The sequence below is a fragment of the Seriola dumerili genome, unplaced genomic scaffold (genome assembly GCF_002260705.1).
Source record: "Seriola dumerili isolate Sdu_G_001 unplaced genomic scaffold, Sdu_1.0 BDQW01000149.1, whole genome shotgun sequence".
Lineage (NCBI taxonomy): Eukaryota > Metazoa > Chordata > Actinopteri > Carangiformes > Carangidae > Seriola > Seriola dumerili.
In genome coordinates, this window is record NW_019174404.1 from 24721668 (window position 1) to 24746157 (window position 24490).

General features: G+C 38.2%; 1 protein-coding gene across 2 annotated transcripts in view; it reads right to left on the bottom strand.

Annotated features, from left to right (window-relative positions):
- The window catches only part of adck1 (aarF domain containing kinase 1), a 142271-nt gene that overhangs the window by 88949 nt on the left and 28832 nt on the right, over positions 1-24490 (bottom strand). For both annotated transcript variants that reach the window (XM_022750621.1, XM_022750620.1), the window contains exon 4: positions 621-824. In XM_022750621.1, coding sequence (XP_022606342.1) covers positions 621-824 — 204 coding nt within the window. The remainder of the gene's footprint in view (positions 1-620; positions 825-24490) is intronic.

Here is a 24490-nt window from a genome sequence, read left to right on the forward strand (position 1 = left end):
TTGTTCAACTGAGCTGAGAAGATTTAGAAGCTATTTTTTCCCTCAACAACACCATCGATATTGAATTAACTATTTAAATCAGGAAAGAACTGAGATGAAGAATTTTATGAAGAAAAAGTTTTTCCACACTTTTACCACAGACACAATGCAGCAGTCACTTATTCGCACTAAAAGGCAAAGAGAACACAAAAAGTGATGATGTTTAAGATCACAGCATTAGGACTTGGTAAGTAATGAATGTCTACTTTAGTGATACCACCCCACCCACCCCACCCCTATTGTGGGAGGGGTCCGCTGCTGTTGTCACTATAGGGGATGAATCCTGCTGATATCAGAAGAAACATCCTAAGGGACCTTCACACTGACTGGGGACCTTCTCTGTTTCTCTAACACTGACAGACTGACCAGATACTGAACATGTAGAACAGTTAATGTAAAATCTATCATGAAAATCGTATTATTTTAATCCCCAGCAGCAGCAGGCAGAGATTCCTTTAGCTAGATAATGACTTTAATATAATGTTATTTTTATTCATTATTTTTTTGGGTCGTGCCCGCCTGAATACTAACAGACCTGTTGAAACTAAGACAGCGATTCAGTCTATTTAGAATTTCAGTACCTCCTTGCCAAGGTCTTCTCTGATGACCTGCTGGATCTCCTCCATGCAGCTCTGAGGAGCTCGGCTGTGGAGCACCTTCAGTGTGGATGTGTACTCCTCAGGCAACAGGTAGTCCAGAGCACCCAAGTGCTGGCCCACCTTGATAAAAGTACCACGGTTGGCACAGCACAAATCTAGAAGACGCTCTGCTGAACGCTGGTGCACCTGCAGAGAAAAAACAATACAAAAACATCTGGATAAAAAGTCTCAAGGACTACTGGGAAAGAGCGTCATCAACATCAAAGTGGCTCATTCACTTGGAAGAATTAGTGTACAAAGCAAATTTCATGGCGTTGTGACATGAGATATCTGATGTGTCATGTTGACATTCAGACCTGAGGATGGACCGTAAGTCTCAACACAATCTGCTGACTGACGCCTTCTCAATACAACCAAGACAATTCCAAAGTGTATTGTTCAATCAATCGATCAATCAATCAATCGATACTGTATTGTTCTAATAGAGGAGTGAAAAGTGAAAGAATGGATGTGTGTAGCCTGAAAAGACTGGGTTCATGTCTAATGACAACAAACATTAACCACATGGATCTATCTGCCCAACCTAAAACACAACTAAGTAAGTATGAGCAGATCAGTAAACACTTCTGTGAGGCATCAGGACTGCAGCCATCAGTTAGCAGCTAGCTCACTCAGACTTAGGGTTATTTGCCCCAATATCAGGCCATATACACAATATTCACCTCATTCACTGTAACATTTAAACTGGTTTGACACTCATCAGATATGTTTTGACAAGAGCTATGTTAGTCTGCAGTCCTTCCACATCCATTTGTCTGTCCATGCACTGTAGATGCATAGAGCAAAGTGATAACAGTGAGCTAGGAGGAACTGCTATAACAAAACCAGAAAGTGAATATCTGAGTCATTTAATGATTTCATGTCACTTGTGTCTCAGCAATAAGGAAGGTGAATAATAAGAAAAGTCATCTCATCAAGCCTGTGTTGTCCAGCCAAGAGCTTGAGGTTGAACGATGGTACAGTGCAATCAGAAAGTGTTCAGACCCATTCAATCTTCTCACATCTTGGTTTGTTGGAGCTAAAACCAAAATCAAAAAATCTCAATTTCTCTTGATCATCTTTTATATGTTTCTACACCTCACTCTGCAGCAGTTCCTTCCTCCTCATGGTTTTTGGTCTGATCCGCATTGTCAGCTGTGAGATTTTTATATAGACAGGTGGGTGTCCAATCAGCTGAGTTTACCACAGGTAGACTCTGGTCAAGGTGTAGAAACATCTCAGAAATGATCCAGAGGAATGGAGGAGTCATAGTAAAGTGTCTGAATACTATGTCAACCTGATATTTCAGTTTCTCCTTTTTGGTAATTTGCAAAACATTCTAAAATTCTGTTTTCACTTTGTCATTATGGGGATTGAGTGTAGATTAATGAAGAGAAAATTTCATTTTTTATTTTATCATGAGCCTGCAACATAACAACATGTGAAACAACAGAGGGTCTGAAGGCTTTGTGAATTAAACCTGTAGGCCGAGAAGGCCTGGCTCACAGTCTGTGTTTCAGTACAATACTAACACTATACACCTCGATGTTAATGTCTCAGCATACTCAGAAATTAAAGCATAGAAGAAACAAATAATAAAAAAAATAGAAATAATAAAATGAATTAATGAATCATGGAATTTTAAATCCTCCCAAGTGTTTGACTCTCTTAGCAGCAGAACACACTTATGGTGTTGTTTCTACAATGGTAATCAAATGCTGTTTGTAAGGTTTGTGCCAACACCGCTGCACAAGTTCCCATGAATGTGTGGCACTTGAAGGTTGTTTTGGTTTCAAACTCTGTCCAGTTCATATTTATATATAAATAATTTGTGTATAAATATAAATATCTATATCTATATCTATATATACACACATGTGTGTACGTGTGGGTGTGTGTGTGTGTGTGTGTGTGTGTTGTGGACACCAGACAGCAGAGCCCTACTGGAGGTGGTGGTCCTGTCCCATCTGTCCTATTTAAACCAGCTGGAAGTGATATTGCTTACAGAGAGCTCCTCTCCTGAGACCAGCGCCAATAAAAAGCCGTGAAATTAGCTCCCCTTAACCTCTGTAAGCCCACTACACACACCATGAATACCCCCCAGCACACACACACACACACACACACACATACACACACACAAGGCATGTTCCCATAGGACAATTTGACATGAGTGTCATGTGGGAAACGATGACGAAGCAATGACAGAAACAAGTGGCCAGAGATTACCAGATGAGCCTCTCTGCTTAAAGATGCACTGGAAACTGTTTTTATTACAAGCATCATTAAACTCTCAGAGCTTCCTCGTCTGTGTCGCACCATGTGGAACACTAAAGGTGAAAGCTTTTACCATCACGTCATTCACAATCATTAATGTGGCTGCAGAGGCAATGATTTATACAAATGTATAGTTCAAAACAACAAATAATAATAATGTACTACCAAATAGCAAAACAAATGAGATTAATGATTGTTTTCTAAATTAATCTCAATACTGAGAATAAAAATCTTTTAATTTGAATCTTACAATTTTGACATGACTATTCTCAGGATTTTAAATAAAAAATAATAAAATAGACTCCTCAGTCCTTAAATTTCAAATGCTTTCCTTTCGTCTTCATCTTCTTTGGTGACATAAACTCACTCAGAAACAATGGTCATTTTATCAAAAATGTATTTCCTTCTTCATATTCTTTTATTTAAAAAAAAACAATATAATTAAACAAAAATAATGCAAAACCTTTCTCATATTTTCTGTCTTTTGATCTGGACATACTCTTCATTTAAAGCTGAAAGTCTTAACTTGAAATCTGATTGGTGCTCAGTGTCCTGTCATACTGTGTGATCGTGTTGTGTTGCTGTGTAACACAACTCTGCTGCACAAATCAATAGTTCAAAGCTAAATGTACATAAAACCAATAAAACCAACAAAAGCAGTTATGTTTGTTTTTGTTGTCTTTTTCACATACAGTACAACAGCACAACACAGTTTATTGCACTCGACATCAAGCGTCTTTTTTATGTTTTCTTTTTTAGAATATTTCCTCAAGTAGGTCTAAGAATTAACAGAAACCTGACACTGTTTTATTCATTTATTTATATTTATTATTTTATCATCACCTTAAAGTGTGACAGTCCATGTCCATGTACACAGATTATAAGTAAACGTTTCCATGAGAGATGAGATTCAATGAAAAATTGATGGAAATAGTGAAATTAAAAGTTGGTCATGAATGAAAAATATCAACATGAGGCCTGTCAACTGATCTGTCAATATGTAACAATAAGACTGTAAAATCAATATGCAGACAATTATTGTTTATTATTATTATTATCAGTCAGCAGTGATATGGTGATATTCATGTTATTGCTGCTGTAAATTTACCATCATTTATGTTTAATTGTTCGTGTTAACACTGTAATCTGTTATTATGGTATGTAACTATTTCTTTTATCCTTCACTTTGAAATGGAGTAATTTCCAGCTGATTGAATGTTTTGTTTTTACCTTCAGAGAAATGTTGTGTCGTGTTTGTAGCTTTTCACTCCTCTTGCAGATGAAGATTTTTACAATAAATCAATGACAAAAAAAATCTGTGATCTGAACTGAAAACAACAGCCTGATCACCTGAAGTCATGTGGGATCTATTTGTGGCAGAATGTGTATGAAGCTGATTAGAGGTTGTGATCAGAACGAAAATCTGGCATCAGTTTGCTGGAGGGTTGTAGCCTGATCATCAGATTCATCATCAATCTCTCTCTCTTCTCTTCCAGTAACCAGTATGCTTTGTCTGACAGAGGTGGGCTCACAGCTTGAAGATGACATCACCATGGCAATGCTGCTCGCTGACAGCCTGAAGGGAATGCTGCTCTGGGATAGGCCGATGCTGGCCACCACCCACCATCTCCACACTCACGGCATCCAATCAAATGTACCGTTAGCGAATTAGACACATGGGTTAATTTGTGGTACATCACAGAGAGGAGCTCAGTGCACAATGCCTCAGGGTTTCTCTCCACTCATCTTCCTCACACACTTGGCAAGCTCTGTAAATAAAAGGCTGGAGATGTGTGTGTGTGTGTACATGCTTTGGAGGGTGGTGTGTAATGGATAAGAGGGTGAAAGAATGAAAGGAATGAAGGCTAGAAAGACAGGATACAGATGGATAAAGCAAGGAGGAAGGGGGAAAGGAAAAGATAATGGAAGGTAAGGAGTGAAGGAAGGAAGAAAAGATAGGAAGGAGGGAAAGAAGGAACCTTTAAATGCTGGTCTTAGCTGCAGTTGTTTTTTCCAGTTACTTTTCATGTTTACAGTTCGGCTTGTAGAACTGCAGAATTGTGTGAGAATAAACTTTGCAGACACTTTATCAATAATTGATTCAAAATCTATTTGCAATGAAATCAATTAAAAATGGCCATTGTTTTCAGTTGTTGGGGGGAAGCAGCTCTTACTGTATACATGTTCTGATGTGACAAATATTCTCATTGTTTGAACCGCTCTGTGGTGATTCAAAATGTGTTGATGTTTACATTGTAAACATAGGGTCATTAAAAAAAGATTTTTTCCTCAGAATCAGAAATGATCATGATTGGTAATACAAACTTGTAAATAGGGTTAGTGGAGCTATATATACTGGCCAATGATCAGTAAGTCAGCTGCACAGAAGCAAAGCAGCATGAGCAGCTTTAATGTTCTGTTTGACAATATGAATGTGTGTAGACCTCACTTTGGTCAACAGGTCAAAGACACACAAAGCCTTTTTTCTGTACATTACAATGTGTCCTTTCTAATTTTAATATTCAGAGCAAAAACATCATCCACAAAAATATATAATTATATAAATATTGTCTATAGTGTTATATAAATATATAACAGTATATACACAAAAAATCTAGAATTAAGAGCATTATCTTTATAACTATGAGGTTTTACTTGTTTTATTTGTTAACAGGAAATTTTAAGTGAAATCAATTCAAAATACTATTAAATTTAGTTTTGCACATATTGTTTTGTATATTGTAATAAGAACAATATAAGTCAATTAATATATTAATTTTTACATAAATACATCTGATACTCTGAGTGAAGTTGTGTTGTCATTGTTCCCATCATTGCGGTGTTTTTAGTTTTAGTCTGCATCTCTCAATTAGCTTGAATAAAAATCCTGAGAAAATGCCAGCAGAGAAAGTCAGGCCCATTTTTGTGTCTGGATCAAATAAAATTTACAGAAGTGATTTTATAATATGTAAGTTATTAAATAAAACTACAAAATCCGCTTAATTTAAAAAAAAAACTTATGAGATAATAAAATGTCCAACGATAAGTGAAATCATGCTCCAAACTGCAAAACCGTCATTCAGTGTAATTACATTTAATGAACATATATATCCGCAACACCTTTCTCATCTCCTTATTGAGGAGATCCACCCTCACTACCAGCTCATTTATTTTCTTTGTCTGTGCCTTGTAAAACTCATGGAAAAATACAAAAACACATTAAAATATTAACATTTATTAAGTGTAAAATATATTTGTACATTTTAAATGACCTCTAATGAACTGCATGTTAAACAAGACATTGTTCTTTTAATAAAACACTACCAACACAATTTGAACATACCAAGAAAACTAAAATATACTTTTACTTTGTATTTTCTATATTTATTTAAAGATGTGTAATGGTAAAATCAATGTACGCACCATTACACTGAACAACAATTTTGTAGTTTGGAGCATGATTCATAGTTTGACATTTTACCTTCCCAAAAGTAGAAAAATTGATTTTTGGAATCTGTGGATGGGTTCATAATCTTTAGTTTAAACCCTGTTATATTTTTTTAATTGCCAGTCTATGACAAAAATACTCTACTGCTACAAGGAAAGAGGAATAATCAAACATGGAAATAAAAACACAAGCTGTCAAAATGTCCAGGCTGTAATGCACAAAGTAAAGCTTGTGTATTTTTACTGTTATTAATTTAAATTAAATATCTGCTGTCTGTACTTTCAAAACTACTGTGCTGTTGTATATCTTGGATTGGGGCATGGCTGCTCCACACAGTGCTGCTTAGTTCAGCACCCAGTCAAAATCAGATGGCCGATTTAAATGTTAAGATAGGACATATTCCACGTCCAGAAATCTGATGCAAAAGCCGAGAAATGTTTTCAAGTTTCTATGAGATTCTTCCCTGCATCCAAATGGATTGGGGATAATGGAGGGACTTGTGACTCCTAGTGGCATAAAAGCAAATCACATGTTGGAGTTTATGAGGTGGAGCATCCTGCAGGGGAACTTCAACCAAACCATGATGGAGAGGTGGAACACTTGTAAAAGCTAACCTAGTCTTTGTTGGCCAGATTACAAGTCTGATCTCGGTCTGTCTTTGTTTAACCAGCAACATGGAAATCAGTCCAGAGGAGGGAGGTACATGCACCTGAAGCTGTTTGTTAAGAAGAGTAATACAGTCAATTCAGCAGCAATACGTGGGTTAGGGTCCCTGACTGTCCTGTCTCTTCATCAGAATAAAGGCAAAAAACCCTGGAAAAAAACACCTGGTTGGAGACACTGCAAATTTAAAGAAATCTTAATATTACAAAGATATTTGGATGGTCGGCTGACAGGGGAAGCTATCTAGTAAGTGCCATGAAAACAGCTGAAATAAATCATGGCTTCACCGAAGATTCCACTCCACTGGACAGAGTGAAATAAAGCAGCAGATAAAAACATCAGATTTGTCTGAAGCAACAATGAGACTGTTCCATTTCTTAAATGAAGACATGAAAAAAAACTGCCACATTTCCATCATGTTTCTGACAAAGCTTTTCACTGTGAGGTTTGACTGCTCTTCTCACTGTGTCATCGTTCTTCTGCTGTGGTTTACTGGCAATGGACTGAAGAATTAGTGCCACCAGCTGTTTTCTTCCTTTTCATAACAATAGTGGATGGAAATGTGCTTTTTCTTATTTTTTATTCCTCTTTATTTGGATGAAAACAGTTGAAGTACAGTTTAACTAAATTAACTGAAGTTAGACAAAAGTTCTTGTCTTCACGGCACTAACTGAGCTGCTCCAGCACCCATACAGATCATTCAATGGCAAAACTGATCAGAGATCAGCAGCTTAGTACTCAGTAGAGTGCACACCTCCGCCAACGCCAAACAATCCTACACCCTGAGGAAAGTGATCCTAGATCTGCCCCTGCAACCCTCTTTATCCCTCCACCAAATTTGGTGCAAATCCTTTTTCTGACACATAAACAGACACTGATAATAACAAGACTAAAAATAATGATGATGAAGTGGGTGGCTGTAGTAATAGATCTAGACCCTATTATAGACTTAAAAGGTGTAAACAGCTGCAACAGTTTTCATTCATGTTGAAAGAAAACTAAACTTTTCATGACCTCTGAATGTAACTGTTACATGGGACGTGCTTGAGACATGTGGGATTTACTCCCACCTCTGATTATTTGTAAAGTGAACACAGAGCAAAATGATCTACTGTCATCTTGGTAACTTTCCAAACCTGGAAGTCAGTTACTTGTGTTTTTTCTTATGTCTTTGGTCTGTGTGTCTGCTGAGAGCAGGAACATTTGTATTATGAGAATAATAAAATAGAGGTTCCTCTGAAGCTGTGGAGTTTTAGGCTTATCTATTTAAATTGGAAGTGTGATGATATAAATTCAGATTGCCATTTGACACTTGGTCCTCAGGTCCTCTGTTGCTAAAATCTGAATAAATCATTATCAGTAGCTATAATCTGCAAATATCCTCCTCAGTTTAGAAGAAGTGCTAGTGTGATGGTGCTTAGCTTGTTCTTTTTGTTTCTCTGTAACTCAGTCTCTCTTTACGTTTTTCATTAAAGCCTTGGCCCTGGGGCTGATTCCCAGTAGTGCAGGACAGTGGACAGCCTTCTGATGCCATTAAGCACAGATGGTAAATTGTTTTCTAGGAATCACTCCTCCCCTCCCTTTGTGCTCTCTGACTGTGTGCAAGTGTTGTAGGGAGAAGCGAGGCGATGAAGCCAGCCGACTCCACACAATGGTTAAATCAATTCCACACAGATTGTCAGAGACACAGAGAGACAGACAAGCAAGTTCAGCTCAACCAAACAGCTAATAAAATACTTTTTCAGGAGGCTGGGGGTTGCTTGATTTGTTTTTTTACAGTATTAGTCATGAATTTTACAGTACAACTGTGCAATAATTGCTAATGGAATGTAATGGATATTAAATGTGACCGTGTGACTTAAGTGTGTGTAAAATACTATTATTACAATTACTACTACAACTACCAATAACAATAATAATAATGATAATAAAAGTGACATTAGAAAATATATAAAAGATCATTATTTAATAATCTCTCTGTCTCTGGTGAGACACTGTCTGCTGTGTCTCACTAGAGACAGGCCATAAAAGAATGGTCAACATCTGTGTAGAAGAGGCAGAGAGGAACATGGGTCAAGTAAGGAAAAACCGGATCCATCAATTTCCATAATTCAACTCGATGGCATCTTTCATTTTGCTGTGTTCCCATCGATGTAGATAGAGGAAAGAGTTTAATGACTGAGCATCAACTGAAACAGCTGTGTGACTGAACCAGTCCAAGCACCTTGTTCTTTAGTTGCTAGCCCTAGTTGTTTCATGCTGGTAACTGTATCCACACCCGACTCCAGCTCCTAACTTAAAGGACAGGTTCATAATTTTTCAAGTCTGTCCAATCTGTACACTGGTTTTGCTTGCTCTAATTATTCCCCCTGTTCATAATTGCCATTAAAATTCCTTCCTAATACATTTTCAGTGTGAGATATTGGGTCCTTGTTTTGTGCAAAATGTTCATTTCTTTAGATAACTGATTTTTCAAATACTTAGCAACATACAACAGTAGATAAGCACAAGTCAAAGGTGTGTGCATGTGTGTGTGTGTGCGTGTGTGTGTGTTGTGGACAGCAGAGAGCAGGGCCCTATACTGGGAGCCCAGCTGCAGTAATTGATTTCCACTGCCACACCAGAGCTAAATGACTGGGATTAGTGGACTATGAACAAGGCCTATTTATTATTGGTGTGCTCATGATTAGCTCGTTACTCAGCTCACTGAGGCTCATCTAGCTGCCTGTCACAGGGGAGAGTGGGAACTGTGTGTGGATGTGTGTGTTTGTCTGCAGATGTAAGTCTGTGTAGTCAAGAGGCCTTGTCTACAAGTATTATAGCAGTGAAGCTTGAGGAGTTAGTAAAGCAATTCACAAAAAAATCCTCTTGCATTTAATACAGTGATACAGAATGTATCTCATACCTGTGCTCCTCCACTTATTAAAATGTCATTTATTTTAACACAGTCCAACAGCAACACAAGGTGAGGAAAACACCAGCTCTTTGTCATCTCCTATAGGCAAGTGTAGATGTTTAAACCCCTCCTGTGATGCTGCTGTTTTCTCTTAGAGCCAAAAATACTGGACTTAATGTGAAACGTGGTAAAAAAAAAAAAAGAAAAAGACAAATGAAGAGACGAGAGAATGAGAGGACGTGGTGTTGGGGGTGATTTTCCTCTCGGAGCCACAGTTAATTTCATGCTCTGCATTTTATTGTCATGCTTCAGTAATTTTGCCTCAGTACCACATAAAAGGCAGAAATGCTCTCTGCCACGAGCCAGAGAATATTAAGAAACAGCGTGGATCAGCAAACCTGTCCTGTAAAAAACAAACACACCGGTCGTCTGTGAAAACATCTTATTACGGCCTATAGTTGCATTTTACTGTTATGCGACCTCTAGTGGCCATAGTAATTATGACAGGAACAATGCACAAAGTCATGTGAATAAGTCCTCATCAGGAGGAGGTTGTGGTGGATGGACTAGTCAACAAAACACAGGACAAAGGTGAAACACATGGTCAACAGTGTGATAGGCAAATGATGCAGCAAATCAGGGATGGAAATTTTTGTTTGATGGTACCTTCAACAAGCACATCAAATTTCAATAGTTTGTGTGGCAAAACAAGGAGGGTGAGACCATAGTTTCATTAGCAACAGTATGAACTAAAGTCTACTATCAACCTAGAGTAGAACTCCAACCTCAGCCTCCACTTAGCCAAGGCACCATGCTTTACCATGAGGCTTGAAGAGGCAGTTGTGGTTAATGTGCTAAAAAAACATTAAAAGGACATTTTTGTTGTGCTGGTTTTCTGCTCATTTGCATGGTGTGTGCTTCTGCTTTTTGCTTTTTTGAAAACAGTATAGACACACTGTGAAATGAAACTAAATACTGTCTGGGATTATTTTAATTTTAATCATTGCAGTAAAATGTTATAAAACTTATTAGACAGTTGTAGCTCAGTTTAGGCTACTGAGTGGCTCATCGTATCCACATTACTAATGATTCTTTAAAAACATTTTGTTGTGTTAATACCTTAAGAACGCACTAATTAAGAGTAGTCATCAAGGTCTTTTAACCTCTTTCTCAGGTTTTTCAGCAAGGACCACAATGGAAATGCTTTAATGAATACTTTATTGTGCCATCCTCTGGGTTTATTTATACATGTATGTGTTTTTATTATGTATGTTTTATTGTGTAAATTCAAATCCAATGACAGACCCCTGACTATTGTGAGATAATGTGATGGGGTCAAAGTTATGGTTTTTATGCATGTATAGTTGCTGCATGTTTATCTATTGAGTGTTTTTACTTTTGCTGTCTTGTTTCTTTTAATCAATTATTGTGTGGTTTAACCTTGTGTTTTTATTCTTTTAATAACTTCTTAGTGTTACAATTTTATGGATTATTCCACGCAGTAGCGTTTTATCCCACAGCCCCAGGATGAGCCTGAAGCGTAACAGCCCCTGTCCGTTCAGCAAGGATACTCCAGCCTAGGTTGGTAGTGTAGGAAAACCACAGAATATCTAACTTAGTGGTGTTACGGGCACAGAGGGTCGGCTGCTTTTGGACATTATCAGAACACATTTCAAAATAGTTGGTTTTATGTTTTCATTTATGTTCATGGGAATAAACCCTGTCTAAAACATACCCCTCATAGTAGTTTTAACCGCTGCGCCCTGAAGAGCCTTGTCAAGGCTCAAAGTTTTTGGTATTTGAGAAGAGGGGAAAATATGTGTTTTTGTCAATATTATAATAGATGTGGCTGTCAGCTGTTCAATAGCCCACCATTGGGGAAAGACTGGTGTAATCTCACCATATTGCAGCGGTTAATCAGCTCATAAGAAACTACCAACTGTGACTATCATTCCAACCTTTCCCAAAGATGTCCAGATGAGGCCTAAAGCCAGAGGACCATGTCACAAAGTTCCAAAAGTACACAACAAAATAACCAGAGTGCCGTATGAAATGAAATATAACTGTTATTACCTCCACTGCCACTACTTCACTACTTACACCCTTCATAGATCTTGATATTATCTTCAGATAAAACCAAGAGGGGACTGCTGCCTTTGAACTAGGTATCGAACCAATGCATATTCAAGTTGTCAAGTCAGCTATCATGAAATACCCTTTCCTCAGAGATTTGGAGGGAATGGCAATGTCAGTTTTTATGCCTCCACACTGGAGGCATTATGTTTTCAGGTTGTTGATGCATCTGTCGCAGTCTCGTGAATGTGATATCCCAGGAACACCTGGAAGGAATGTCTTCAAATTTTACAAACATTCACTAGACGTCAAGGATGAAATGATTACATTTTGATGGTCAAAGGTCAAAGATCAAGGTCACTGTGACCTGATGTCCGTTCCATTCTTGTGAACATGATATCTCAGGAATGACTTGGAATTTCTTCAAATTTGGCACAAAAGTTAATTTTGACTTAAGTATGAACTGATGTTTTTGGCCATGATTTAAGAAGAATTCATATGGTAAATATGAAACAATTTAACACAAAAAGTGTCTCATGGGATAAAATGATGAAGTAAGGTTATTTATATCCAAATGGTCAAAGGTCAACTTCACTGTGACATAAAGGTTCTGCTAAAACATTTCAGGTCTGGTTGAGTGGTTGTAAAGTTTCTAAAATCAACCTTTTGTAAACCAGTAAAAATCTGCATTCAACTTTGTACATGTGTAGAAAAGAGTTGCATTGATAAAAATAATCAGTGAATAAAAGTGATCTATGAATCCTTGCTGAAGTGAAGGTCTGACCACATTTAGCTGCCACACAGCACTGAATTCATAAGTTATGATGTTTGGAAACTCAACAGGCAACACTAATAATAATCAAACAAGAAGAACTTGAATGAAACTTGACAAACTTGTTACTTGACAGCACATAAACACACCATTCCTCTATATGGAACAAAGATGCCTGCCGTCATTGGAGGCTGAGGGCTGAAAGACACACATACTTGTTAGTAAACAAAAAGTAGTTAGTAGAAATGTACAGTAAAGTAGTGACACTTTCAAAAGAAAATGTCAGACAGCATGAGAAGACAGTAATGGTGAGGGCAAGGTGAGACATCCGCTACAGTGGATCAACCAGAACACTGGCCTGTGGAAATGCAATCCACAACACAGCAAGGTACTCGACGCAGTCGACGCAGTATATTCTTGCTAACCAATCCAACATAAAACTACACAGAAGGAATGTGTGTCACAGGTTTAAGCATTTTTGTACAGTTATAAATGTGGATGTGTGTTTGGCAGGGGAAACACTGAATATTAAGGTGGGTTACATGAACATTTCATGCGGCTTTGGTCACCTGCGCTGATTACGGCCACCTGTGTTTGTGCCTGGAGATTGTCAGAAACGTGTTTCCTTCCCTTCAGACAGACACTTTTCTCACTTTTTTACTTGATGAAAATCTACTGGCAGAAACTTGTCACCTGCTGGAGCTCCATCACAATGGACAGTCCACAGACAGAGCCTCTAAACAGCTCAAACCAGGTCTGACCACCACAGCTTTCCTCCAGCTGGTACTTGGTTTGGTTTGGTTACACAACACAACATAACACACATCCAGATATTCACAAAAAAAGGATGAAGAAAAAAAAGTAGCATGGAACAGATGCGTTTATCTTGTTGTCAAGGTTCTGTGTCACCTTTATCCACCTCCACAACCATCAAACAACCCAAATATATTTCGTTTATAATGACATGAATTAGAGGCAAAGCAAATCATCCTATTTGAAGTAGGAAACTGCCAACATTTGGTAATGCTGGTAATTGTTCACTGTTTAACAGAATTGACTAAACGATTTGCAACAACTAATGATGTAACCGTTTCTACAGAGCAACAATTAAGAGATGACCATTGTTGAAGCTTGAAGCTGCCGAAGCTGTCCCTGCTCTTTCTTGTTCTCCTACACTAGATATGTTGGCCTAGTTTTTTATTCTGAAAAGCCATAACAAATGTAAATCTGGTGATTCCACTAACCTTTGAAATTGAAAAAGCCACCCTAAGGCCTAGTTTTTCATAAATTTGTAATACATATCTGCAAACCTTTTTCATTCTCTACCCAAACACCAGGCTGAGACTAACTCTACACCACATTCACTTTCTTCTAATTTTCAGTCCAAACAGAAAATTAGACGTCCTTGACAAAAATGAAAGTCAATGAGGATAAAAACTAGAAACTGTTCTTTGACTGGCACTGCCCTTTTCTGGACATCAGTCTATTTTATTTTGGCAGAATTTAAACTAATTGTATGTACATTATCTGAATGTATATTCTATCCCTGATGCAGTTGTTTTTGAATTCACTCAGTGTTCCAGTGGGCATGTTAAAGATTTTGTGCAGCAGTGTGCCATGTTTGCTGACTACAGCAGTAACATATAGAACATATTGTGGAGGAGACACAGCGTTGGCTTGACAAAGCTAAAATGATGAATAGGCTGAAGTGATTGGATGATCGGATGACGATAACAGATTTTTTTAGAATGCATTGTTTGGTTGTATAACTGTATGTATTTTTTATGTATAACATGAAAATGAACGAACAACATAGTTATCCTCTGGGAGGTGTTGAGGTATTGGATTAGACAGTAGAATGTCAGTCACCTGCAACAGTAACTAGACTTCACATTTTTCAAAAGTGGCAGTTCAAAATGATTCCAGAGCTGATTACAAAATGACATCATTCAGTAGCTGCTACACCATTAAGGACAGAGGATGAAAAGCAAGGCTTTAAAATGTCCTGAAGCATGGCATTGTTGACACCATTAAAAGCGCTAAAGATTTCATAATATCATGTTCACAGAGAACAACTTCTCAGTGAAGACCCAGTTTTAATGTGATATCACAAAGCTGCTGTCATAAACCTGTGTTTATGTTGACTTTGTTAGACAACATTGCTGTTGATGTCATAAAATAGCCAATAGGTTTCATTAGCAGCACACTTGCACTTATGTCTGGTTAACAATAGTGTGCTGTCTAAATCTATATATTGCCAATTCAGGTACATTAAAGCTCAGTGTCATGGACCAAACAGAGGGACACAGTGGAGGTTTAACAGCTGTGTACCACCACAGTGCAGCAGCTGGGAACGACAACGATACAGCCTGTGACTTCTGCCTCTAGTGGTCTCAATGAAAACAATAACAAAAGATGGTGTTTGGTGATGTCATGAAGTAGCGCAGGATCATGGGAGTCATTGTCCTCACCACCATTACTGTCAGCTTCTCCTGGTTTGGATTCCTTCAGTATCAGTGGTTCAGGAGGGTTTTACCAGCAGCTTAATTATCCACAGAGATTTCCTCCTCTCCATAACAAACAGACCAGCTGATTGTTACCAGTAAAAATACTGAATGAAGCAGTTTCATGTTAAAAGTGAGTGTTTCTCTGACACTGTATGAAGGCCACAATAAGTGTCAAAGGGGCTGTGAGCCTAATTAAACCCTAATAATGAAAGGTTTGTACCCTGTCACGGGTAAAAACTGTGATTCACCGATGCTGACTAAGGACGTCAGAAAGGGGCTGGGAATGAAGCTGCCACTAACATTTGCTCAACTAATCCTCATCCAGTTAAAATTAAAATTCATGGGGCGTCGAGTGGCACAGTGGGTTGAGCAGGTGCCCCATATGTAGAGGCTACAGTCCTCGCTGCAGTCGGCCCCGGTTCGAATCCCGCATCACATGGCCCTTTACTGCATGTCATTCCCCCTCTCTCTGCCTCCCCATTTCCTATCTCTCTCTAATGTGCTATCCAATAAAGGCATAAAAAGCTCAAAAAAATATATACTAAAAAAAAATTAAAATTCATAGTTGAAAACAACCAATATCTAAAAGTGTATGTGGATAAAATGACAATTTTGAGCTTCTGGCAGGAAACCACAATGATGACACACATGCCCAAAGGGGATATGATGTCACTGTCAGGTGACCAAATGACATGGAGCATTACCATGATTAAAATCACAGGTTTCTCTGGTTGGAGAATTGAAGGAAACATTTGGGATAATGTAAGAACACAACTCCACAAAATATAGGAACATAGGTCCAGTTGATTTTAGACATTTCAGTGTGGAAAAGTTACAAATTATAACTTTAATTCAAGCCTGACAAAAGAAACAGGCAGATATGTAAATGAGAACAGCTCTATCATAAATTTAGCCGAATTAAAACACAGTCTAGATGAGCAGAGAGGGCAGGAAGCAGGGGGGAGGAATTTAAAAGGCACCAGGCTATGCAGTTTTTCTCTGGGCTGTGCATCAGGTCGTCTGACTGTATCTGCTGTGTATGAGTGAAACATGATCAATCTGGATTGGTGTCTGCTTTGTATGAGTGGAACATGATCACTATGGTATTGTATCATGGTTCATGAGCTGCTTTCATGTGTTGTTTTGTATACCTGTTTGTATTCAGCAGTGTCTCTTACAGTGTGAAAGATAAGTATCCAGAAATGTGTTATGAAATTACAAACAGGCCTGCATTTCTCACTGGAACAAAGTGGTGAGCTTTTTATTTATCATTGTAATATTTGGTTTCAGATGCAGCAATATAGCGCAAGTCTCTCTTTCTTTCTGCCCCACCCCCCATCTGGAGCTGATAACATTCATGGACTCTGAAACCTGAAACACATGGAATAACCCTCCACCACACCGCCAGTGGACAAACACTAACTGCAGAGGTCATCTGTGTGTCGAGGCAGTATTTGCCACAGGTTTTGCAAAAACATGTTGAATAAGCTCTATGAAAGTGCAATAATGTCTACTGGCTGAAAAATACAAGCTGCTCTGACTTTAATTAATTACACGTCATGTTTGTGTGGACACAGCATGAAAAACATACAACATTCAACTCTCACACTCTGAGGCACTGTGCCAGCTGCTGTGTGACACAACAGTAGTGAGACATTTAGTGTTTGTGCTGCTGCTGATGCTGGAGCTGGAGATCACTTGTCAGCAATAATTTAACTTAAGCAGGCAGCTAGGAAATATTAAATGTTCCCTCCTCTTTATATCCCTCAAGGATTGTTTGGCTGATAAGCTGCTGCCATGAGTTCAACAAGTTCAGCAACCCAGTATTTACATAGTGTGTCCCTCAAAAGAGCAGGAAGTTGAAGAGTGGTGATGGGCATTTATCTGAGCTGGACATTATAGCTTGTTCCTGTGTGAGAGCAGCAGTGCTGCTGCACTGAGGGATACAGTCAGTGCTGACACCTGCTGGTGGAAAGGATAAATGCATTCCTGTCTAAGATGCAGTAGAATGGTTGAGTTAGTGTCTGTTTAAAGCTAATTTCAGTTTAAAGCCAAGTTACAGACCTACAGATGCAAAGTAAGTTCTTTTACTACTACTGCTATATTTAAGTATATTTTTTTATTTCCATTTTGAAGAACTTTAGACTTTACTCTTCTACATTTCACAGAAAAATATTGTACTTTTTAGGGCAATACATTTGCTTGACAGATCATCACATCTGGGACACAGTGGATGTGTATAAGATGATCACTTGCTATCCTTCTTCATTCCATGCTGAATGTATTGATTGAAACATGTTGAAGGTAGACAGGGATTGGTTTTCCTTAACAATTTGATTGGTCAATTTCCTGTGTGGAAAAAAAATAGGCCTACACCTGTTTCTGTCACACAGTCACACAGTCTACAACTAAGTAGATCTATACAGAACTGAATGAGACATAAACAAAGAAAAATTTTCTATAGAATCATACCATAAGTGAATATTCAAGTTAACATAAGAAATTAGAGAATATATAAAATATAACACTGAGCTTGGGCTCTGCTGCTTGGTAATTAATCCAATCTTCAAAATATCATACAATTAGCTTTGGCTATTAGGATTAGACTGTCTCCCTCATTCCCTGTGTTTTCCTGCACTGTCCCCTCCTATGTGTTTGTCTCTTCCTGGTTCTGTATTTCTCCCTTTCTGTGTGTGTATGCGTGCCTCTGCTGGGTGTCACTTCCTGGTCCTGGCTCCCTCTAATTCACCTGAGAACTGTTACCTGCCTGCTGGTCTGTGTTCTGCATTTTGGGTCCATAATTTGCTTAGTAATAACAATGGTTGTAAAATGTAAACATAAGCCTATAGGCTATGGCTGCAGCTTTTTTATTAGTCACTGTCAATCCATCTTGCCATAGTCCTTAGATTTGTAACTAAACCCTGTCTGAGATCATTGTCCTGTTTTAAACTTACCGTATGTGTATCTAGCCGAGCGAGAGAGTATTCAGTGAGATTGGGATCATTTATGAGAAGAAAAGACTAAATGGAGAAAATGATGAGAAACTTTGTTTCCTGCATTACAACTTGCAGCTCATAAACCCGGACTACTGAGTAACTTTGTTTAACTGGGACTGTAGCTGAAAACAAAGAGATGCTGCTACTCTGCACAATACTGATATTGTTTATTTATTTATTTTTATTTATGTAAGATTACAATTTTTTGTTCTCTTTAAAGTGCACTGTAACTTTTTTTTTCATTCATAAGTTTTTTTTTTTTACCAGTTTACCTTTGAACATTTAAGTTAACATTTTTTAATTTAAAATAAGTGCACTGCAGACAGAGTGCAGATCTACTTGCAGACAATGCAGACAATAGTGTTCAATAAATGTTCAGCAAATGTTAAGTTCAGCAATTTTGTGCCTTATTTGTTATTGTTATTAAATTCTTGTATTTTATCAGACTAAAAAAAAAAAAAGAAGATATCGGCTTTATTTTATTTATTTTTAACAGCCACTGTCCGCCCTGCTCTCTAAATATCGGCATTGACCATTGAAAAACCCATATCGGTCGATCATTAGTTGGGAGACATACGATTTCAATGCTTTGTACAATTTGAAACCAGTTCTCAACTGAAACCGGTTCTCGATTCCCATCCCAACTCACTCCCTGCCCAAAGGGAGCAGTCCTCTATTTTCCGGCAGAGAACCCTGGTTTCTAACTTGGAGGTGCAAACTCTTATTCCTGCAGCTTTACACTCAGCTGAAAATGGAAAATGTCTGATGGAGCCAGCAGAGTCACGTCATATGCAAAAGGCACAGAAGTGATTCTGAGGTCTGCAAGCTGGACACTCTCCCCTCCCTGGCTGAGCCTTGACATCCATGAATCTGATGATCAAACAGTTTTGAAACTGAGATTTGTTTCAAGACAGAAAACAGTTGGGACAGATATAAATGAGCAGTGGAACTTGTGTGAATGTTTTACAGTCATGGAACTGGGGAGCCTGTCCCTGAGAAGATACCGAGTCCCCTGACCTGTTCCCATACTCAATGGGAAAGTGAATCAGCTAAAGTATGGATATGCAAAATATAAATTCTATAAGAACTCATTGTCAAAGTAGCTGATGGAAGAAAATTTTTTCCTCTGGTGAGTAGTCACTAATCAGGCAGTCTTTGATTTCCTTCCCCACTGTGCTTTCATATTACTATGACAACCTCAGACACATTCACTGTAATAGGGGTAAAAGGGAACTCTTTATCTCTGACCTTGGGGTGGTGTTGAAAGAGAATTTGCATGATACTGTGCAGATGTGCCGAGTGAATCAGCATTTTGTTCTCCCTTTCATCTCAGCCATAAAAAGCCAGCTTCAAAACGGCTGCTTCCCAAAATCAGATCTACCCTCCTGCCTTCTTCTCATGCAGCTGAGGAAGCAAGGGGATCATTAGACATCAGTATCTGTTTGTCTAACTGTCACCATTTCATCATCTTCCCCTTCTCCTCCTCTTTTCACCCAATACTGTAAAATAACCTTGTGACTTGGAGTGTCTTCTCATCTCCTCATCAGGCTGTCAATTAAAAACAAAAACCAAAGACTCAGTCTATCACTTTGCATGCCATCACAGCCTTTGCCTCGGATATACTGATGTTAATGGGGGCATTATTTACCACACAATGTAAATAGCAACATCAGATCTCAACTTGGTTTTGTGAAGAATACATGTAAATATATGATGGCAATGTTGGTGTAGTGATCCAACCAACCTCAAGAAAGTTCAGATTTACATAGAGATGAGTAGTTCAACATAACACTGAAGACTCATGGAATAGAATACAGCAGAAAAATTCTAGTGACAATCATGTGCTGCTAATTTACTCTGCCACATACAGTATGGAGGAAACATTAATTTAGCCTACAGTCAAGGCAATATACTGGACATTATACATTTATCTCAGCTCATGTCAAAAGTCACAACCTCATTTTACTTTTTTTTTTTTTTTTTTAACTAACAAAGAATTCACACATTAGCATATCATAATTTAACTACAACTGCACACACCAGACTTTGTAACCAGAACCTGAGCCCAGGCACAAAACCTAGACTGATCCCAGTGATTGGTCAAGAAGCTGCAGTGTGAACACACATTTTCAGTGCTAGACTGCACCAGAATTGTGTGTCTGTCTCCGTCCATTTATCTGTGATTTCTCTGTTCTTTCAACTCTATGACCGGACCACAGTCTCAGGGTTTCAAAGGCATGTTGCATACACACTGCACTGAAAAAAATGATTCTGGCCCCTTTTAAATGTTACATATTTTAATCAAGCTTATTTTACTAAAAATTGTGTGTAATTTAATTCCACTGATATAATTAAATTAATTCCAACATATATGCAAAAAATTAAAACAAGCTTATTTCACTCAATTAAATGTAGCTTGAAAAAAATATGTAACATCTAAATTTGCACATACTCTCCTGTTTGCGCATGCTCATACTCGTGCCGCCATTTTAGGTTAGGCACAGGTTGATCTCTTTCACTCTGGAAAACCGTCCAAGTGCACCTCGTTATATGTTGTACCAGGGCTACCTGAATTCAGTAGGTAAGTATTTCATAATCATTGGTGTGTTGTATTTTTATTTTAACCAGGGTCTGTTTACACTTTAAAACATGTTTTGATCGAAAAAGAAGTAGTTACAGCTATGAGCCCTGTGTTCGACAGTTTAACTTTAGCTAGCCACGTGTAGATGTGACGTTAGCTAGCTATGTCAACCTTACGAGCCAGTTAACATGTTGCTAATACATTATGAGCTATTCATTGTTCGTTTTGTCAGACACTAATCTACCCATTTTAATTCATTATTTAATGCCTATTAGCTTCGCATTTACTGCTGCCTCACCCATTCCTGACCGGGTATCAGAGATGGTGAGTTGAGTTTGCAACTTGGACTCAGTCACACTTAAGTCGCACGCACAGCAGCTTGAGATTTGGGACTCGTCAACAATCCTTGTTTTTCTTTTTTTGGCGCATCAGCGCAATTGTATGGCATGCTGAATTCGGACATCATTTTCTCAGGATGTTGACCGCTAATCACCACAAACACCGTGCTGTCCGTGGTGATTAGCCAGGTGGAGCAGACAACAGACACGTTGTTATGTGATTTCCCTCAGGTATGTCTACCTAACGAGCTACGTTCAGCTCAGGTTCGGTTCAGACCCGCGGCTCAGTCACTCGCTTACCGTTTGTGTGTTTGCATCTTTATCATCGTTTAAACACTGAGGCAGCAGTGGAGTGTTGCGGACTCGTTTTATATGAATAACAGTTTTAAAAAAAAAACAACAAACTGTCTATGAAAAGCTGAGTGAAAAGAATTTTAAATCCAGATACTTCAAATAGTCGTGCTAGTTGCACAACTCTGCAGATAACAGGCAGGAGCAGTAGAGCAGCAGAGTGGGTTCAGGACCACAGCTCCCAGTAAGCCCAGTTACATAGAATAAGCAGTAGGTAGAGGAGAGCGGGAATGTAGTTTGAGTTTATTTAGAGTACACTGTTCTTACTCTGTTCATGCTTATCAGCTATTCTAATAAGATAATTAAAGTACTCACAGTCCGTGCGATCAGATAGATAGATATATACTCTATTCATCTCCTCTGGGAAATTCAAGTGTCCAGCAGCTCAATATTAAGAGTAAAGTTAAAAATAAATAATTCAATAGTAGTAATAGTAATAGCTAATAATAAACTGCACAGATCTACAGAATTTTATTAGAGAAAAATCCAATGAAGGGAGAAAACTACTAAAATTAAGAGATGTTTGGTGTTTACTGCTGTACTGTCAAGTATTCTAGCAGTGAATGAATAATAATAAATAAAGTAACTATTCCTATCCCTCCCTTTTATCTGTCATTTGTTGCATATTTTAGTAATGTTGAGGCACAATTAAGATGTGGGCTTTCTTACTTATGACTTTGCAGTGTATTATGAGCTCAACATTTAAATCCAAAATATTTTAATTGTTTATTCATATTTGCATTCTTCTTAATTTGCAGGTTTTGCTCATATCTGATCTTGAATTCAAGTTGGGAACCTTATATTGTTTTGGTAAGTACAGTTAAACAAATTCCTCACAGCCATACTAATTGCAAAAGTAATATAGTGATCAGTCAGTCAACTCTATTTAAAATAACATCTTAATAAATCTGCCAAGCATAAATATTATGTGCAGGGTATTGCTTTTTTTTTCTTGATGGCTTCCCATGGTCATTAGCAAACAATGAGAAATGAAAGCTTTTCAGTTTTTCACTGTGCTTTTAAAAATGTACATTACATCATCATCAGGTAGCCATAAAAAGGTTTACTCCTCAGTGTTTCCTCTACATTCATTTAGCAGTGGCGGCCCGCCACTGCTAAATCATAGCCGCCACGCCTTCAAATTTTTTTTTTTTTTTTTTTTTTTTTTTTTATTGTCGCAAGTGCACCACCGCCACATCTCTCCACCTTCACAGCACAGCCTGTGTGATGATGAGCGCAACAGCGGGGGGAGGGGAGGAGAGGGGAGGGAGGGAGTGGGGTGGTTGGGGGATCCTATTGGAGTTAATTACTCGCGAGAGCGCGGCCTTGAAAGTGACATCACGTCAGGTACCAGGTCAGAGTCAGAGAAGTGTAGTCGTGAGGAATAAGGCTGCGAATTACCGGAGAAAAGGTAGACTTATTAGCCAACTCAGTGACGCTAACTTGGGTAAACTAATTGATAGCATTAAGCTAATATCTACACATCATTATGTATTAACTGCTGACTGCATTTTCAGATGAGCTTGTTCAGATACTTCTCTAAGAAGAGAAAGACAACAGATGAAGAAGACGCTAGTCAGGTAGCCTATCATAAGCCTTTTACTGACTCATAAATGATGATGGTTAGGTAAAAAGTAGTATTTTAATGTTCACACTTGTAATCAGATGTAATGTGAGTGTACGCTGTTAGCGTTACGTTACTCACACTTTTAATGTAATCTTATTAGACAAGTAACATTAGACAGGGAGGAGTTGTTAAACAAAGTGGAGGAGAGCAGAGCACAGCAGCGGGAGAGCTGGGTGAAGGTGCAGGAGAGAGAGATGAGCCTAGCCCCATCTAGCTGATCTTTATATGTTTATTTATTATTTTTATTTATTTAATGTTATTGTTTTATTTATTTTTTACTTTTTACATTTTCAACTGGTTAGAGTTGAAGTAACATTTATTTTTCACAAACCAAAGGTATTTATTTTTCTTGACATTGTATATGGCTGAGATATATATTGTAAAAGTTCAATGGTAGCGATAAAAGCCATTTTCAACTGGCCAGCCAATAAATAGGTTTTGAAAGTAAAATCTGCTGTCAACTGCTCATTTGGTCATTTGTGTATGCCTTGTGTCAGTTTGGTCAACACCTCAGAAAATCTGTTCAGTCCCACAGCTTCATGTTACCAGACACATGACTTGTTTTGTTCCAGTGTGGACAGTTGCCCTGGTTAAATCCAAGAATCTCTGTATTGTTAGGCAGACGTCAGATGTATTACTTAAAAATTGTGGTTGATTACAGCAAAGCACACACTGTCGACGAATGGTTTTAGTAATCCTTTATAAATTTTAACAAGAAAATAAATATATCACCAGAATTAGCTTTAGTGATTGGGGGTATTTGACCAAGAGTGTATCAAGTAAAGTTTATGGCATTCAGATGTTTTCCTTTTTATCTTGTTTACTTTAAATATATAGGACATCGAAGGAAATGACATCCAGAGAGACATGCAGAAGGCCACCATGGGTATTTATGTCATCAACAAGGAGGGTGGAGAAAACGGACATTATGATGACATTGGAATTTTTGTTGAAGGAGTAATCATCCTGGACAACATTGGATCTGCAGCCCAAGCTTGCACAGTGATGGTTGGAGTTATCTATGCACTGAACCTGGCCTACCCCAAGGAGCTGAGACACTATTATGAATTCATTCAAAAAGTGCTCATGCGAATGGATGGGGAAAAGCTCTCCCCCAAAGTCCATGGGCTACAGAACAAAATCAGTGTTGGACTGTAGGAATTCTTCAGTCACACTTGTAAAGACATTAAGCTGCTTTGTTTGTTCTGTTTATTGTGGGGGGAACGTTTAATGTGATGTCAAATGCAGCTTCAGAGGGTGTTGCAAGAAGATGAGGAAGTAAGT